Source organism: Periplaneta americana, chromosome 8 (genome assembly GCF_040183065.1).
Source record: "Periplaneta americana isolate PAMFEO1 chromosome 8, P.americana_PAMFEO1_priV1, whole genome shotgun sequence".
NCBI lineage: Eukaryota > Metazoa > Arthropoda > Insecta > Blattodea > Blattidae > Periplaneta > Periplaneta americana.
In genome coordinates, this window is record NC_091124.1 from 123,776,027 (window position 1) to 123,797,025 (window position 20,999).

Here is a 20,999-nt window from a genome sequence, read left to right on the forward strand (position 1 = left end):
CAATTACTGTGATGTTCAGAAAAAAAAAACACTTGCCAATTGATCAGCAAGAAGAGAAATGAAGAACAGTTCACCACTATATTTGAGATGGCGAAATGTCGAAGCGACATGTAGGGTAGAAAATATGCAGGAGATACAGATGATGGAATTTTCCAAAGATACAAAGCACTTTATTTTGAAATAATTGATACTGTCGTGATGGAGATGCATACAAGATTTAAGGACATAAACAAACTCTTGTTTATCTGCCTCTCTGATACTTCGAAATTTAAATCCTATTCTGAAACATTCCCATTTGATGCTCTCTCTTCTTTGCAAAACACATTTCCAACATTTTTTAAAAAAGTCCCTCGTCTCACAACTGAACTTGAGCTTCTGTATGCAGATGAACAATATAGGAATACCTCTGTGTCAAAACTAGTCTCTCTTCTTCGAGAAAATGAGGTTCATGAGGACGTATTTGAAGACTCATACAAGCTGTTCTGTTTGATTTTAACATTACCATCTACTAGTGCATCTGTCGAAAGGAGTTTCTCCTGTCTGCGTCGAATAAAAACTGACCTCCGGGCTACAATGTGTGAACGAAGACTTTCGGCATTGGCAAATATATGAATTCAAAAGGAAGTTATTGAACAAATATCCAAGAAGCAGCCGTTTCACGAGGACGTTGTGGAAAAATACGCTGCTCTCAAGGATAGGAGAATCAAACTGATCTACAAAAAATAGGTGACTACATAATTATTATTCAATAGTAGAAAATACAGTAATTTCATAGAAACTATGATGTCAGCCCCTCTGCGTTATTTCCTACTATCAATGTGTGAACGTGATGTAAATTATTATGTCGTTAGATAGCGTTATCATGATCGACGGATCGATAGATGGAGTAGGCCTATATAGTATTTTAAAATTTGAAAGTGGGGTAGTTCGTTAGTTAAGAGTCGCACATGGCACCAGATGTTATGTTCAGTGTAATCAATCAATTGCTCGTTCAGTTTATCTTATACTTGGAGGAATGCGGAGAAGTATTTCACTTCTTTCTGAAGATTATGAAATTATTCTTCCGTTGTGTGAAGACTTGTGTAGATTGTGGAGCGAAGTGTAAGGCAAAAGACTTGAAAGGGATCTAAGAAACGTAATTTTATCCCTTCGGATTTATTGTTGTAAGTTTTCTGTTCAACAGAATACTGCTTTGATTTAATCGTAGCTACTTACTTGATTTTACTGGATAGGTATATTGGAATTTGCATGTACCGAAGTTGATTTAAAATATAAATACAGTTTACGATTATGATTGTGATTTTGAATTTTGTTATAGGTAATATTTCTTGTGTACTCTTTTAATTTGATTTGTTGTATAAAATGTGTTAGATATTGTTTTTTTATGTCATGTGGGCTTGTGATTGTTTTATTATGTTGTGCTATGCATTGTGTGGAAGTTTTGTTAGGACAGTGAATTCTTCGCGGTTAAGGGGACGTAGCTTCCGAAAATATTGAAAATTTGTACATTTTATATGCTATGCTTTTCATAAAACTTAAGAAAATGGTGAATATATATTGCATTAATTCAAAATGGCCATCGTATAGCTTACAAAAGCATTCGCGACGTCATCAACGACGTCACGGCTATACAAGAATTCCAGGAAATTACCTAGAATTCTATTGGCCTTCACCTAATTTATCCGGCACGAGCCGCCACTGGTTTTGACCTGAAAATCGAAAGTCAGTACTTAGCAACGATAACATCTTAATTATACACTAGACTCCGGCAATTCCTTGCACAGAGGGGTGCAGGATTAGCGAGAGTGCCGGATTAGATTAGATTAGATTTAGATTAGATTTATTTATTTAACCTGGTAGAGATAAGGCCGTCAGGCCTTCTCTGCCCCTCTACCAGGGGATTACAACTATAACATGAACAATAAGATTACAATTAATATTAAATTTACAATTACAATTACAATAAAAATTAAAGTACGACAAGAATACCTGATTAATGAAAGCTAGACATTTTATCATAGAAGTTAAGAACAAAGAATATTTTTGTATTTACTAAATTACAAATTAAACCTACAATAACAAAATTCTATAGTGATGAAATTACCGGATATTGAGATATTTTGTGGTAGATTAAAAGAACTATTTACAAGAAACCATGTCTGAACGAGTCTCAATTACTGACCAAGTGCCTAGTAAGTTTGCGTTTGAATTGAATTTTATTTCGACAGTCCCTGATGCTAGCAGGTAGCGAGTTCCAGAGTCTTGGCAGGGCTATTGTGAAAGAGGATGAGTATGAAGAGGTGCGATGGGATGGTATTGTTAGTATTGTTTCATGGCGAGAGCGTGTGTTCAGATTGTGGTGGGAAGAAAGGTAAGTGAAGCGAGACGACAGGTACGAAGGAATAGAAGAGTTCAAGATTTCGAAGAGAAAGAGAAGTGAATGTAAATTTCTTTTCTTATCTAGTTTAAGCCAACCTATTGCTTCCAGGGATGGGGTAATATGATCATATTTACGAACATTGCTTACAAAACGTACACACAAATTATGAGCACGTTGAAGTTTCATTTTGTTGTCGCTGGAAAGGTCAGTCAGTAAAATGTCAGCATAGTCAAAATAGGGAAATACAAGGGTCTGCACAAGGGACTTTTTTAAGCAAGAAGGAAGATGAACATTTATCCTTTTTAGCACATGAATAATAGAATAGATTAGTGAGAGCGATTAAAATACAGGATGAGTCAGGTGGAAAGGTACATGGTTTGAGTGGTAATAATATTGGTGATTCTGAACAAAAAATGTTTATATGAACAAAAGTCCTGTTATTAACGGTTTCGGAGAAAACTAATCGAAACAAAGGGGAACGGGAAAAGTGCAGGTTATAGTAAATTAAAACATTGTTACCTTATGTTCTGTTTAATTGAGTACGTTTCTTTACAGAACATGTTCAAAAAGTCCACCGTCAACTTTGCATCTCTTGTAGACAGTTGCTATGTTGCTCATCTGAGCTGATTCCAACATTTCTTTACTCGAACAAAAGCATGTAAAATGCGAGAAAGAAGTCCCTCTCTTGTCTCTATATTACGCTTGTAGACTTCGCTCTTAAGCCAACCCTACACACAGTATGCCTAATCCAATGGAATAAGGTCGGGTGACCTTGGTGGCCAAGAAATGACATAGCGACCGATCCAACGCCCATTGCATATTTAAGTGGTCAATAAAATCAATGCTACAACCTAATGTCGTTTTTATTGCGTCCGCATCTGAGTACTGATGAAGGACATGAGACTGACGCACGTGATTTTCAAACAGCTGTATGCCAGATACTGTTAAGAACAGGGCATATGTTCATATAGACTTTTTTGTTCAGAATCACCAATATTATCACCCCTCACACCATGTACCTTTCCTCCTGACTCATCCTTTACAATTAAATCTAATGTTATAAGCAACTCCAACCACTCCATTTGCACTTCTAAATCGAATCTAGAACCTTCCACATGTGGCCGGCCTGTGGGCCTATATAGGTATGTACTTGTATAAGTAATGCAGTACCTATAATATATGACACCGATGCAAATTTCCTAGAAAACTATTTCAGTAGAAATTATAGAAAGTACACCAAGGGAAGACAAATAATTGAGAGGGGCGGATTAGCCATAGTCTACTGTACATATAAGTACTTTTGTTTCTTCAGTTCTTGAATAGAAGTGTTGAGGTTGTAACAACAAAATAATATTTACTTACACATAATCCCAATTAATATTCGGTTCTTTCTGATAGACATCTGATTTGAGTTGGCAAGAAATTGTATGAAACACTGACAATATCTGCATGTATATGCACACAAGCAGTGACAGGAAGAGGAGAAATAAAATACAGCAATTGAACGCGTGTATTTGACTCAGTATTTATCTACATAACATACAACATAGCAAAAATGTACCAGTACCATCTGGAAACAAACGCTATTCTTCTCTTATTTTCTGAGGTGGCCTCAATTTCAAGCAAACAGATCTGGTGGCTCAAACTCTGTATGAAGAGAAGTTAAGTTAGAACTGAGTACTTTGGCATGTCAGGTAAATTATTTTCGTCAAATGACCGTCGAAGACTGTTTTTCGGCCTCGAGGATGATTTTAATTCTAAAAGGAACAGTTGTTACCTCCGAAATCTATTCAAGTTTAATTCATTCTTCACAGACAATTACATTCGTAAAATCATTGGTTTGGACGTTATACTCTAGTCCTGATAAAGAGTTTTTAATATTGTTTACGAAGTTTTAAATTGTTGACATGAATACTAGTGTCCTGCAATGCAATGTTCGAACATGAGAGAGGCAACCAAGACATTAGGTTCGTTCCAACAACAGTCAGGAACCGTCCGTAACCATCGTGAGCATGCGCAGTACAAAAAAAGCGTTCCAACACAATCCGAACCAGTCCTGAACCGGAAACATGTACTGCAGTCGGGCGTTCCAACAAGCTTTTGACACGGGTTCGGAACGGTCAAAAATAGTCCGTGGATTGAGGCATGTACGGAAGAGTACGCAAGACGTGCATGCGCATAAGCTCACCAACGTCTCCTGGATACTGAAGAAAGACATGATCGACTGTTCACATAATTGAGGTTAAAGATGAAAAGTGACAGTACAGACGAATAATAAAACTAGAGATTTAATTTATATTTTCGCCAAAAAGAAAGGGAATGGAAATTATTTGGTTATTGAAACAGTTAATTACAATTTCAACATGCAGCTTTGATTAAAAATATAATAAATAACGTACATACATTAATAATTAAAAATAGAACTATTGAAGTCAATTATCGGAATTCTTGCCTTCCATATTTTTTGTCATCTTTTTATAGAAAATGATCGAAATTCTATTTTCTGCAATTAAAATTAGCTGCGAAACGATAATAATTAAGCATCCCGTTCTTAGCAAAGATGGTCACAGTTATAGCATCTCTGGATTTAGTATATAACGATCCGCGAAAGCGTTCCAACAGCGTCCAGTCCAGTTTCAATCCCATAGCAGATGCTCAACTAGCGCATGCGCATAAGATGGTACAGGAACCGTACATGAACTGATCCATGAACCGCTTGTTGGAACGAACCTATTACAAACCTCGTCTTATTTCAGATGAAAAAATAATAACAAGGTCTGTGCTGTCATTCGTGAGCAGGTAGTCGTCGAGAAAGGTTGTCTTAGAGAGCAGGTAGAATGGGTTGTGTACCGGGCGAGGATCGGTACCTTGGCGGCGCGGGCGGTGAAGTGGATCCCGGCAGCTTCGGGCCAGGGGAGTGCGGAACCGACCCTGAGCAGCTTTGTGATCCTGATACTAGCCATGCTGTTGGTGATTGGAGGAGTGGAACTGAACCCAGGACCTGTGGAATCTGTGAAGTGCGGAGTCTGCAAAAACAATTTGAGGACTGGCCTTCTGTGCATCACCTGTTCGACGTGGTTTCACTTCAGCTGCCAAAAACTCAAGAGGGACCAGCATATTGAGTAGAACTGGCGGTGTAGGGAATGTATGAGGGACATAGCTGTTGAGACCACAGACACAGAAATTGAGTCGCTGAAGAAAGAGGTGGCGGAACTGAAAGAAAAGCTGCAACAGACGGAAGAACGATTGAGAGAGATGGAAGCAGAGAACACGCGACTACGCGAGGAACGACACGGGGAGGCAAGCGAGGAGAAGCAGATATTGGTAATAGGAGATTCCATGGTGCGACATGTGGGAAAGGAAAATAAGGACCTCGAATTGCTGTGCTACCCGGGGATACGAGTCGACGAAGTGAAACTCAAATTGGAGCAACAGGACAAAAGGGACATAAAAACTGTAATATTACATGTGGGGACCAATGACCTGAGGCGACGATTCGAGTACGTTATGGAAGATATGTACGACTTGGCGGTAAGGACGAAGGAGCTGTACCCCCAGGTGAAGATAATTATCAGTGGGATAGTGCGGCGACGAGATTTTCATTGGACTCGGATTGGGCGACTCAATGAGGCATTCGACTGGGTGGCAGATAGAACGGGAGCAACATTCGTGGACCCAAATTCGTGGATTGGTGACGGGGATCTGGGACGTGATGGAGTCCATCTAAATCGACGAGGAGCTACGGGACTAGGAGCGCTGTTCTCGAGGGCGGCGGCAACGGAGAGGAGCAACGACCGGGAATGACGGCGGCAAATAGTATGTACGAGTACTATTACTACGGCGGAGGAAGCGGCGACGGCGACGGCAACGGGAGAGACGGAGGCGGTAGCGGCGGCCACAGCGGAAACAACAGGGATCACCAATATTATGTCATGTAATGGTAAGTCTTTAGTGGTGCTGCAGGTGAATTGTAGAAGTATTTATAATAAATCAAATGAATTCTGGAACCTAGTAGATTCGCATAATCCTGATGTCATAATAGGAACGGAATCATGGCTTTCCAGTGAAGTAGCAGACTCAGAAGTATTTAGAAACGACTATGTAACATACAGACGCGACCGTGTAGGAACAGGGGGAAGGGTTTTTATATGTGTAAAAGAGTCCCTGCAGAGCGCTGAAAATTTTAAGGACTCGGAGTTCGAAATTTTGGGTGTAGACATAGCGGATGATTATTCGCAAAACATATTACACATCATCGGTTTATACAGGGCCCCGAAAGAAGGCTTGAACGTACTGTATAAAATAAGAGATATGTTGGAAAATAGAAAAATCCACGGGCAGTATGTTATCCTTGCAGGGGACCTAAATTTGCCCCAGGTAAACTGGCAGGGTACAATAGAGGGAGGGATGAGTCAAGCCCAGTCATTAGTAAACTCACTCATCTGGAAACATAACTTAATTCAAGTAACAGACAGGGCGACAAGGGGAGGTTCGTTACTAGACATATTTCTTTTAAGACCCTCAGAAATAGTCGCAGGTATTGAAGTGATTCCAGGTATTAGTAACCACGACGCGGTAATTCTTGAAATATTATGGAATGCTAAGTACAAGTAAAGCGGAAAAAAGAACAAAAATATCTTGCAATATAACAAAGCGGACAGAGAAGGCTTCCAAAATTATCTTAGAGAAAAGTACTCATTATGGGTAGTAAAGGGCAGTAGTGTAGAAGAATGCTGGGCGGAGTTCAAGCAGATTATATTAACAGGAATACAGAAATTTATCCCGGTTAAACGCTTATCAAACAATCCCGATCCGGAATATTATAATAAATACATACGGAAACTGAAAAGAAAACTAAGGAAATCCTATAGACAGCGCAAGGAAAGCCTTGCAAAAGAAACAAAATTCACACAACTATCGAAAGAACTCCTTAATGCGAAGAAGATAGCGCAGAAAAATTACCTAAATAAACTTTTCAAAGGTGAACAAAACGGGTGGGGGGAATTTTATAAATATGTGAAGAGACGACGCAAGGAAAACTATTCGAGCCTCCCCCTAATAAAATGACCGCAATCAATTTATCGTACAGGACAGCGAAAAAGCAGAAAAATTAAATTCCTATTATGCCACTGTTTTTGGGATGAGGACAATAGTACCACACTTAGCTTCTGTGGAAAATACGGGTCAGTTTTCTATCAAGCCTAGGGACATAAGGAGAAGGATCTCTAAATTGAAAACTCATAAATCAGTAGGACCTGATGGTATCGCCGGAGACGTACTAAAATTGGGAGGGGAAGCCATGTTTCCCTATCTAGTGCGTATATTTGAAATATCAATTAACAATGGTACTGTCCCGCGAGATTCGAAAGATGCAATAGTGGTGACAATTTATAAGTCAGGGTCTCGCTCAGATACAAAAAATTACAGACCGGTCAGCCTCAACTCTGTGGTTTGCAAACAGATGAAACACTTGATTTCAGCTTATCTAAGGCAGCATTGGGATGACTCAAATTGGTTACATAACTGTCAGCATGGATTTCGGGGGGGCTATTCATGTGAGAGTCAATTAGTAACGGTATGTCAGGATTTAGAAGACGGAATAGATTACAATAGCCAAGTAGATGCAGTGATTATTGACTTTTCACGCGCATTCGATATAGTCCCACACGATATATTGTTGGTTAAACTACAATCAACGGGGATTGACTTCAGAGTGCTCCAGTGGATCAAGGGATTTTTAACCTGTCGCACTCAGAGAGCACGGGTAGGGGAGGAATTATCGAACCCAATTGAAATTACTTCCGGGGTCCCGCAGGGGAGTGTCTTGGGGCCTCTTCTATTCTTGGCTTTTGTAAATGATCTGCCAGTTAATATCTTGTCTAGGGTTCGCTTATTCGCGGATGATTGTATGGTATACAGGGAAATAAAAAGCCATGAAGATACTAGTCTTCTCCAGAATGACCTCAATAGAACAAACGATTGGGCAATAGCCAACAAAATGAAAATAAATTCTCTAAAGAGCAAAGCCATCAGCTTTACAAGGAAATGAAATGAAATAGTCGCATCGTATACGTTAGAGGGTGAAACCATTCCGGAAGTTAACAAATGTAAATACCTCGGAATAACATTTAGCAGCGATCTCGGCTGGGGGGAACACGTTACAGACACAGCGGGAAAGGCATGGATAGCGTTACACTTTGTGATGAGGGTACTAAGAAAAGGTCCTGATAAATCCAAAGAGATTGCATATAAATCACTAGTACGTCCAGTAATGGAATATGGTGCTGCATGTTGGGATCCTTACAGATTAGAACATATTAAGACACTGGAAAAGATTAAAAAAACGGGCTCTTAAGTGTTGTCGGAAAAATTCACAACTAAAATGGGACACACTCACGGACAGGAGAACGTGAATTCGATTATGCGCACTGTTCAAAACATACAGAGGTGAGCCTGCCTGGAGAGAAATAAAAAATAGGTTGCAGCCGCCAAATTACTCTTCAAGGAACGACCACTCATATAAATTGAGGGAAAGAAGGCAGAGGACGGACACTGGAAAGTTTTCTTTTCTCAATCGTACTATCAGGGACTGGAATGCTTTACCCTGCAGACTTACTAAAGGCTTTACCAACAACCAAAAATGCATTTAAAAATAGGCTTAAGGACCTTACTAATAGACGGTAATTATACACAGTTTTTAAAGGGTGTAAATGATATGTTGTTATTGAAGTGTTGTATCAGTGAAGAATTATGTTGTGTCAGTGAAGTGTGTTGTATCAGTGAAGAAGTATGTCGTGTCAGTGAAGTGTGCTGTGTAAGTGAAACGTGTTCCTGTCAGTGAAGCTTATAGTTTATAGTGGCAGTGCAAAGAATTTGAACAGTGAAATGTTTTTGAAGTGTTAGTGAAATCAGGATAGAATCAGTGAAATGTGTCGTAGTTCCAGTGCAGTGAGTGAGTTGACAGCGAAATGAGTGTAATGTTGAAAGGTACTTGTGCAGATATGAACATATCATACTCGTGGGTTTTAGTTCGATCTAAGGTTTAAGATACAAATTAGATTTATTTCAAATGTTATGTTATGTGACCGTTTCATTTAATTTAGAATATTCCCTGTTGTTGTTGTTATTATTATTATTATTATTATTATTATTATTATTATTATTATAAATATTGTTAGTATTAATTATTAGTATTATTATTAATTGTATTTTTAATTAATAAGTTTATTATTGTCATTATTGAGTGTAATTAGTTACCACTGCCACCGGGTATATACCCATTGCAGTGTGAATAAATACATACATACATATAAAATCCTTAAGCGGTTAAAACATGAAGAGATGGGAGTGGAGGACAGCGAATATTTTATAATAAGATGGCACAAACATCACAGGCCTCCTTCTGCATAGCGAACATAAGGCGAATATCGAACTTAGCCATACTCGACAAACTTGAACGGAACATAGCGCCTGTAATGCACGAAGCTAATGAATAGTCTAACACAGGGATGTCATAGCGCCTGTATTACATTCTCATACTACAAGTAATACAAATCCAACAAAGTTAACTTTTATCAAGACAAAGTAAAATCATCGCTCTTAAGGAAATGTTGTGCTGGTCCTTGAGTTGTGCAGGCGCTTTGACATCCCTGTCTAACACATTCTGTGCTCTCACATTGTGCAAAGATGTTTTATTTAGTCGGTTTCAATGTTTTATAATGGATATTAACGTGTGGTTTATAGAAATACAAAATGATTGGCTTCAATGGCATGATACATTAGCGCAGTGTTTCAAAATAACGGTAAACTGAATTTTATTTTTTTAAGCTTGTGAAATTGTAATTAGCTTCAATAAAACGTATGTAATTCTAGAACACCCCTCGAATAAACCTACTGTGAGATTTTAACAATTTGAAAAAGCCGGGGCAGTATATAGGTCTAAACACTTTTTGCAGAGCGTTGTGGATTATGTAAGCTCTGTTGGCTCAGTTTGAATGGAATTTAAAATCAGTTTTCATTGCAAAATGTTGAAATAAATCATTGTCTGTATAATAGCATAATTGTGTTGGAGATTTTAGTGAGCGCCACTTCAATTGTTGCAGATCCGAGCAGCGGACTCTCTCGGCCTTCCCCACAGTTTAACCCTGCCTCGGGCCAAGAGGTCACCCTACCACATAATCAAAGGTATGTCAACGCCACGGCCAGACACAGCTGCGGGCCGCTTATGTTAAATGATATCCCACACACGCATTTATCTCCAGCAGCAGCAGCAGCAGAAATAACAATAATAATAATAGTAATAATAATAATAGTAATAATAATAATAGTAATAATAATAATAGTAATAATAATAATAATAATAATAATAATGTAGAAGAGCAGACAGGGCAGTAGCTTGCAGTATGTCATATATTATACATGTTTACTTCCACTCACTATTAAAATATAGAGGACATTCATTCATACATTCATTCAGTGTTCTGCCCAAGGGTGATCTTTCACTTCAAACCGAGCATTCTCCAATCTCTCCTATTTTCTGCATTCCTCTTTGTCTCCTCATATGATCCAGATAGATAGATAGATAGATAGATAGATAGATAGATAGATAGATAGATAGATAGATAGATAGATAGATAGATAGATAGATAGATAGATAGATAGATAGATAGATAGATAGATAGATAGATAGACAGACAGGCAGACAGGCAGGCAGGCAGGCAGGCAGGCAGGCAGACAGACAGACAGACAGACAGACAGACAGATATAGATAGATATAGATAGATAGATATAGATAGATATAGATAGAGATAGATAGAGATAGATATAGATAGATAGATAGATAGATAGATAGATAGATAGATAGATAGATAGATAGATAGATAGATAGATAGATAGATAGATAGATAGATAGATAGATAGATAGATAGATAGATAGATAGATAGATAGATAGATATAGATATAGATATAGATATAGATATAGATATAGATATAGATATAGAGATAGAGATAGAGATAGAGATAGATGGATAGATGGATAGATGGATGGATGGATGGATGGATTAATCGGACAGACAGATAGATAGACCGGACAGACATATAGATAGACCGGACAGACATATAGATAGACCGGACAGACAGATAGATAGACCGGACAGAGAGATAGATAAATAAGTACATGTATTGATGCATAATAAATTATACAATCTCATGTACATAAGATCCTTCGCACGAGCCTGTACGGCCATTCGTGCTATAACTATGTACAGTTTGAATCTTCAAAACGGAAATAATACCTACTACTAATAAGAAAATAGTAAAACAAAGTTATTATTATTACTACCGTTATCATTTATTATCACAATTACAACTAATCTAACTTCGAACCAAATTTCACAAAAATAATAGAAATAAAATAAATGTAAGATATTAAAAGAGAAAAAAAAAACACACTGTGAAACATATATATATATATATATATATATATATAAACAATTCATTTCCTTATTGAAACTGCACGAAATAATCCAACTAATAAATATAAAGGTAATACATAAAAAACATACACACACTCAATAAAATACAAATAGAAAAAAAGACACAATAAATACAAAAAGAACATTATCCCCTAATTACCTCATTCGCTCAGTGTTAATACTACTCATTACAACACTAATAAATAACTCTTTCCCTTATTCCCTCGGCTCCCTCCCCCTCAGCCAGTTCCGCCCTCAACTGTCCAACTTTTGCCATAAATTTTCCCACACTGTCACAGAATTTAACGTTATTTAATATCTTATATGTTGCCAAGTGCCCCCTGCTAGATGTAATGAAGGACTCTGATAGCAATCGTTTCCTTAGAGCTTCTGTGGCTTCACACTCCGATAAAATATGGTGTGATGTCTCGCCTCTACCACAAAGAGGACATATTCTCGCCCCGTCTTCGTTGTTGATTTTAAGTACCCTCCAGGCTCCTAGACGAAATCAGATTAAACCCAGTCTACCTTCTCTGCTTCCTCCATAGAGGTATAATTCAGTCTCCCAATTTGTTTTGATCATCAATTGGATCTCCAAAGCAACCTTATCCCTACATTCCTATATGATCCATATATCTTAATGTCGTCTATCATCTGATATTTTCTTCTGCCCCGAACTCTTCTTCCGTTCACCATTCCTTCCAGTGCATCCTTCAGTAGGAAGTTTCTTTTCAGCCAGTGCCCAGCCAATTCATTTTTTTCTTCCTGATCAGTTTTAGAATCATTCATTATTCACCTACTCTTTCCAACACAGCTTCATTTCTTATTCTGTCTGTTCATTTCACACGTTCCATTCTTCTCCATAGCCATATTTCAAATGATTTTATTCGTTTCTCTACACTTTGTCGCAATGTCAATTTTTCTGAATCTTACCATGCCATACTCCATACAAAGAACTTCACTAAAGGACAGAAGGAATGAAATTCGAAAGGTACGGAAACAAAGGTGAATTACAGTGGTCTCAATAATTTCATATACTGAAAATTGATGTCGAGATCATTTTAATACACTGATTTCAAAATTAACCTTAACAATAAATTGAAAATACAAGGGCTGTAATATAGCAGTGTGAAACAGACATTTCAGCATTACAAGAAGTCCCTCAATGGAAGTTGAAAGTCTGAATCTTTCAGGTTAGGAACTGTAAACAGAGTCAATCGATTAATGCGAAAAAAAACATATAATAAAAATATTTTATTAACAAAAATATTAGTCAATCAATAATCCAAAATGTTCATTTTATTATTCCGTGAATATCCTCTATGACTAAAATTGTAAAGTTTTCTGACAATAAATACATTGTTCTAGTCATGAAATTTGTATAATTTCATCTTCACTTCTGTAAAAAAAATCATAAGAGATTCAGAACTAGAAGAACTCTTTAGAGTTACGTCCTTCACGGTGCCAGATACCAAATTACAACACAGCAGAGCACAAGCGCACGACAAAAGATAATTACCCAAAAGGAGATAAGTATCTGTTGTTTTTACTGTCATTGCTACTTATTATTATTATTATTATTATTATTATTATTATTATTATTAGTAGTAGTAGTAGTAGTAATAGTAGTAGTAGTAGTGGTAGTAGTAGTAGTAGAAGTAGTAGTAGTGGTAGTAGTAGTAGTAGTAGCAGTAGTAGTAGTAGTAATAGTAGTAGTAATAGTGATAGCTGTAGAAGTAATTATTATTATGGAATTTTATTTGCGGTTTATTACTTTTGGGAAAACACTTCAAATAATTTCAGAGTTTATATTATGGCTCACACCATCTTAGTGCACTGGAGATACCCACAGAATGGAAGTTCCATATCTATGTCCGAAATATAAACCAAAAGAGGCGAATGACAGACCCTAAAATGTTACGATTCTATATTGATAACACTGAACAAAATGTTTTTTTTTTTTTTTTTTCATTTTGTCCTGCTCCGAAATAAAAATATATGAATGTTACTAATATGTGTGTCCTAAATATGAATTGAAAATCCAAATTTCCCCATCTCGTACCATTTTCCGGAGAAAGCGAATTGAATCTTTTATAAAAAAAAACGTTTTATATTTTTCACTGCTCCTGATAAAATTACAACACACTAGAGATTCAAAATACCTTATAATACTTGCAAAATGTGTACTGGATACAAAAATGATGCTACATAGTTTGAAACACAAAAAACACAACGACAATAAAACTATTTCATGAGTATAATGAGAAAAATTTCGGAATTTAAACTTATCATTTAAAAGAATTTTCTAGATGATTACCGTTTATAACTAGACCCGGGACTGTCTTTGCAAGGAACCAACAATAGTCTGCAAGCATGCTGGATGATGATCTTTCTTTATATCGCCTTTCCATTTCAGATATTTCTTGATGAAATCTTTCTCCATGCTCATCGCTTACAGCTCCAAAGTTAGGAGGAAAGAAATTCAAATGAAACGTAAAAAGTGTATTTTGAGAGACATATTACACTCCATTTTCTTATATGGATTTCATATGGTTTTCAGAAGTTCGATGTAGCTGTCTGCCCTAGAATTTCGAAGGAAATTTGAGCAAACATCTTTGAAATCGCGCCATTCCATTTTTTCTGTAAAGGAAAGTTTTTCCTCAAATAAAGAATCAGATATAACTTTGTGAATTTGTGTACCTATGAAATGCCCTCTTTTAATTTGCCTTCACTCAAACTGGTATTTTTTTTTTTAAATACTGAAACCCACACCCTTGTTTGTTCATTGCATAGACGTCACTTTGAACTGTTATGAAATTTACTAAATAGAGGAGACCAATATCTGTTTATTTATTGATGTACAAAAGAATATGTCAACGATCATAAGAAACCGAAAATAGTCATATACTCATAAAATGCATTGGCTTTTGTTTTGGTTTACAACCCCCAACCCGCGCCAGATGTTTCCTGGGAGAGCGCTTATCTTCAGGTGAAGTCATAGTAGATCTTAAAACCCTTATGTGACAGGAAGAAAAGAGGTGCACTTTCAGATTCAGCGCAAACAAAATCATAAGGGACACATTATTTTAAGTCGGAGCAAAGTTCTTGTTGTTCAGTGTAATCGTAGTCTATATTTTCATATCAGTATTTTGCTATAATAATCTATTTCAGACCGCTTCAGTAGCTGTGTAACATTTTGTTTTCAGGGCTTGTTCTCATTTCATTACCCTTATTGTATTCTATAGATGTTACATTAACATTGAAGTTTTAAGATGTGAAACAAGTCAAGAGTTATACCATTGAAAGTTAGAAAAAAAAAAAGAACCGTAGACCAAACAATGCAAATTTGAGATATTAAAGCATGTGATGAGCGTATTGTAGCTGTCATCTACTGGATTAGTTGTTAGTGAAAAAAACACCATGGTCCTATGTTATTGGAATAGAAATTTTCAGTGGTTTTCATGAAACAACCATAGTCCATAGATTTTTTTCTGTGAAAACAGTCAATGTCCGGGAAAATGGTAGCATTTACGAATATTCCATTCACATCATCTTGAAACATTTATTCATAGAATTTTAAACTCTAGTAGATTGGTAATGCTGCTTCTTATGTACGCGTCAAAGCCATCTCAGAGAAAAATACTTTAGCACGTGAATTGTTTGTATTAGTTATGGAGTTTTCTTTTGGTGCAGAAATAACTCCATGGAAGAAACGTAAGTAACGAAAGGAGAAGAAACAAGATATAATAAAGAAAAAGAATATTAAAGGAGACGCACACTTCAGTCACAACAAAGTACATTTTTTTAACACCATTGTCTAGAGTTGTCTACATTTGCACATGTATTTCTATGAGGCAATTTAAGTTATAAACATACTTCAGCTGTCCACAAGTTTCTATAATACTTTAAGAAATGTTATGATGAATTTCATACTTCAAGTGTCAATAACACCCATGGCAGATAATTTTTTGTTTCCCCTGAAAATTTATCTTTTTGACCATAGATGTTTTTACAAAAAAACCCTTAAATTCTTTGGCGAGATGAGATGAGGCCGAGAATTCGTCATAGATTAGTTAACTTTTACTTTACCTTGGAAAATCTCGGAAATACGCAACAAGATGTCACCCGAAGCGGGAATCTAACCCAAACTCGAGCGCAGCTCCGAATCAGCAGGCAAGCGAGTCTGGCGATGAGCTACGCTGATGCTCAAAGAAAATATACGATACATAGCAAGCGGATTAATTCATTTTACAAACATAAACAATTCGTCAGTTGAGTTATACTAAATGTACAACATATAGCAAGCAGGTTAATTCAATTTACAAGTGTAAAAAGTCTTCAGTTCAGCTATACAGATATATTATACAATACATATCAAGCAGATTATTTCAATTTAATAGCGTAAGCAATCTATCAGTTGAGCTATACAAAATGTACAACACATAAGTTAGCAAGTAGGTTAATTCAATTTACAGGTGAAAAAAGTCTGCAGTTCAGCTATACAGATATATTATACAATACATATCAAGCAAATTATTTCAATTTACTACTTACTTATTTACTGGCTTTTACGGAACCCGGAGGTTCATTGCCGCCCTCACATAAGCCCGCCAGCGGTCCCTATTCTGAGCAAAATGAATCCATTCTCTATCATCATATCCCACCTCCCTCAAATCCATTTTAATATTATCTTCCCATCTACGTCTCGGCCTCCCTAAAGGTATTTTTCCCTCCGGCCTCCCAACTAACACTCTATATGCATTTCTGGATTCGCCCATACGTGCTGCATGCCCTGCCCATCTCAAACGTCTGGATTTAATGTTCCTAATTGTGTCAGGTGAAGAATAAAATGCGTGCAGTTCTTTGTTGTGTAACTTTCTCCATTCTCCTGTAACTTCATCCCTCTTAGCCCCAAATATTTTCCTAAGCACCTTATTCTCAAACACTCTTAATCTCTGTTCCTCTCTCAAAGTAAGAGTCCAACTTATTTGAAGGATTCGTAACAAGCTGTTTTTTTACGGTGAAGGGTTGTTAGCCCTTCGCCCAACCTCCAAGCTGGAGGTTGGACCACTCCTCATCGGCTGTCCGCGACTGCTTATTCAATATATTCACAGCTACCCTCCATATCTGGAGGCCGTCTCCTCGATCCGCAACCTGAGGACGCGCCATGCATGGTGATAGGGACCCACAATACATGGAGATTATTTCAATTTACAAGCATAAACCATTCATCAGTTGAGCTATACAAAATGTACAATACACAGCAAGCAGATTAATTCAATTTACAGATATAAAAAGTCTGCAGTTCAGCTATACATACATATTGTACAATACGTATCAAGCAGATTATTTCAGTTTACAAGCATAAACAATTCATCAGTTGAGCACAAGATATGAATATGCAGAAATTTGGGTAATTTTGTCCTATACCATTTCTCTTGGCCCTTCAAAGCTTTAACTTAAATTAATAAGTCAGCGGATTGAAGACTGTAATACATGAATAGTGAACACCTATTTTATAACAGCTCAGGATAGATACAGACCTAATTTGTGTGTTGTATTAAAGTTATTAATATTTTGATTGGTACTAATATATTTTGGTTTTTAATATAAAATATCATCGAGGAAAGAATATACTTATAAATTCAGGCCACTATTTCTAATTTTGAAAAACTATTTTTGCGTGATGTCCTTTTATGCACACCATTTCGTTATTCTCATAGGTTTCTTTTGAAAAACAAATATGTGTTTAGCTTTAGATGAGTTGTTACAGAATATTAACCCGTATGAAAAGCACCGTTTCAAAACGTCTTTTTTTTCGTTCTTAAAAGGTTGAAAATGTAGCACTCTTGTACATTTTGTGAACACAGAATTCAAAGCTGCACCGATAATACAACAAAACGAGTTTTCTCACATCTTAATACGATGTTGAAAAGAAGTGTTTTTCTGAGCACACTACATATTTTCTTTTGACGAAAAAAAGCTCCTCAATATATCATTATAAAATGAAGGTATACAAAGTACGGTATTTTAAGGACGTTTATATCTCCAGTAGAAGATAATGATCTTAAAACATAACAGGCACGACGAACCTAAAATCAACATTCTCCTTCGATTTTTATTTTCGTAATCCAAACTGCTCCAGAACTATTATATTGTTTGATTGCAAATAATAATAGGCTATAATACCTTATTATACATAATTTTCTCACACACCTTTGAAAATGTTCATTTTCCATCTCTGAAAGCTTTGCCAGATATTTCAGATGACATACCTAAAGAATATGGTAATCGCTTTGAAAATAAAAAAAATAAAAAAATCCAAGATGTCCGAAATTTAGAAAATTCGTTTATTGTATTTATTTTGGAATCTGTTTGCAGTAAGAAATATTGAGGCTCCTCTCGAATTACAAATGGAAGTAAATGAACTTAAACATGACATGCACATTAGAAATAATAAGTATTGATCTAACTATTATAGGAATGGATTTATTTTGGAAGTCGCGGAAAGCTAATTACCCACTTATGCATGATTTGCGAGCCAGGTTAATTGAAATAATTAGATCTACGCAGGTTTGTGAGAAATTTTTGTCACACATGTACTGTACATTACGAGATCTTCTGTAAAGTTAAACGTAAGCAACAAAAACTTGAATTCGGCTCTGCGACTTGTGACATCAAATTTCATCCCAGGAATCACCTTAAGAATTCAGGGCAAATGTACTGGTAAATCCGTTTTCGCAATACTAATTCTGTGTACATTATTACAATTAAAAAGATAATTTCGTAAAATTAACTGATTAATAATTTAATTAATTTAGAAATTGTTGTCAAGAAGTTTTACGTTCACTTTATTGTATGTTGTATTGCAGCAGCTAAGACATTTAATTCATTCATTACGTTTGAACCTTCTACTGTGTTATGTTGTATGATTAAAATTTAAATTTAAAATAATTCGAACATATAGATATTTATTTTGTTATATTTAACAATACGCCTTTCGAGCTCCTCACTCTTGGTGTGCCCTCACTACTTCCCCTACCTTGCCCGTGCCTGCCATATTACTTTGAAAAATTGCATAAATAGCTTAATGGAGGAAATATTATTTCAGAACAGTCTTTTAGAACTCTACTTGATAGGTCTATTTTACCACATGCAGAGGCTTTGTTTTAGATGTTTTATTACATACATGATTTCTGCTACAGTAGTGAGACTAAATATGAGACCTGAAAATAATTCAGCGTTAAGTATATCAGTTGAATGACCAATTATAGCATTTCCTGCACAGTCTTGAAAGTTTAAGTTGTTAATAATGCTTATATAGTAGTCGTTAAAAGAATTTCAATAAATTTTGGATCCTCTACTTTATAATCACCAGACTGCGGCCTAGGGTAACCGATTTGCGAGACTGAAGTTTGGAACGCACGGAGTATACATGACGTCATGACCCATGGTCCGGGATGGCACTGTGAATGTACAGTTGGTTTCGTAAGAAATTACATTACCGCCTTTCTAATTCTGTTTGGCGTGGGTGCTTGCAATCACCACACGTACTTGAGATCCTGTGAGTAAACAAGTATATTTTATTTCTTTTCATTTATTTATTTCATTATTATACATGCATAATGCGTTAGTGTTAATTGCGCTGTTTTTAAATTCACTCTACTGAGGAACATGTCGAAAATTAAGAGCACTAAGCGATCCCTTAAGAACGAACTTATAGAGAAGTTGGGAAAGAAATGTTTTCTTATTAAAGGAAAGAAACACTGAATTTTGAAAATTGCTAAAAAAAAGTATAAGAGCAGATAGAAATCGATCCTTTCAAAAGCAGTGTCATAGCAAAAGCTACATGGAAAATATTTAATTATACAGTCAAAACTGGCCTTCAACATCAAAATCAGACATAAAATATGAAAAAGAATTTCATCGAGATTTGTGTATAATATTAGTACATGCCAACATCCCTTTCAACAACATTTCAAAGTATTTCTTGAAAAAAGTTTTCTTTGATACATTGCAAATGTATCTTGTAATTCGGTGCATTGAATTGTGAAGAAATTTATTTTATGTAAGTACTGCATTTTTCTTCTCCTCACACAAATTATTACTTTATATCGTTAAAAATTGTACAGTATAATGTAAATTGAAACATGTAATGTTAGGCAATTATTTCTGTACTAGAAAAGCATTGTACATATTATATTTGTAAACGTGAAATTTATACTGTGACTGAATGGTTACATGTTGAGGCAAGGAGTAACTGCACTCTCACTCTCTTATTCCCCTCGACCTACACAACACAGTCGGTCGTTCGTTCGTAACTTGATGCGTTTCGGTACCGTGCGCCGCAATCTGGTAATCACTGGTTTTGATAAATGAAATATTTTTATTCTTTGAACTTCAGCAAATTCCACTTTTAATACTATCCGAAATAGTTTTAATCATATTATATGAATTTTATATTTCCTTATTCAAATGTAGTCTTTTTGTCTCTCTTATTAGACCTACTTTCGAAAAATTTTACAGTAGGTGTTATAGTGGTTAGGAATATGAAATCATTAATGTTATAACTCATGAAATATATATTTCTCTTTGTAATATATGGGATTTTAGTTCCCTGAGTTATTAAAATATTTTTACTTTTAAATTTTTCACAAGTTTGCCTGGAAAATATTCGTTTAAATAATTTGTAAATGCAGTGAATATATATTAAATTTATTATTAATATCGGTAGTACCGGTACTATATACATACATTTTCCTAAGATTCATTTTGTAGATATGAATTTAAATGGTCAATAGATACAGCATTTATTATCTTTTATTTTTTACTTTTTAAAATTAATGATTTAGAATTTTTCAGTGACATTGGAAACACTTAGAATTTTTTAGTCACCATTAGACAGGACATTAATTAAAAGTTCTGTAGAATAAGAATTTAATCTACTTTTATCTATAAAAATATTATCAATGACTGCACTACTTCCAGTTTTTATTGTGATTGGGAAACTTATTGTATGGCTAAGGTTATACGTTTCAAGAAGTGAGTTTAATTTACGTTTATAGGATATTTCTGAGAGATAATCTATGTTTATGTCGCTACAGATTACAAATTACGTATGTGGTTTAAAAAGTATTTCAGTAAC

The 20,999-nt window shown here is 35.8% G+C and overlaps 1 protein-coding gene across 1 annotated transcript in view; it reads left to right on the top strand.

Annotated features, from left to right (window-relative positions):
* The window catches only part of LOC138705023 (corticotropin-releasing factor-binding protein), a 706,376-nt gene that overhangs the window by 366,958 nt on the left and 318,419 nt on the right, over positions 1–20,999 (top strand). The window contains exon 2 of the mRNA XM_069833566.1: positions 10,483–10,564. Within this exon, the coding sequence (XP_069689667.1) occupies positions 10,483–10,564 (82 nt within the window). The remainder of the gene's footprint in view (positions 1–10,482; positions 10,565–20,999) is intronic.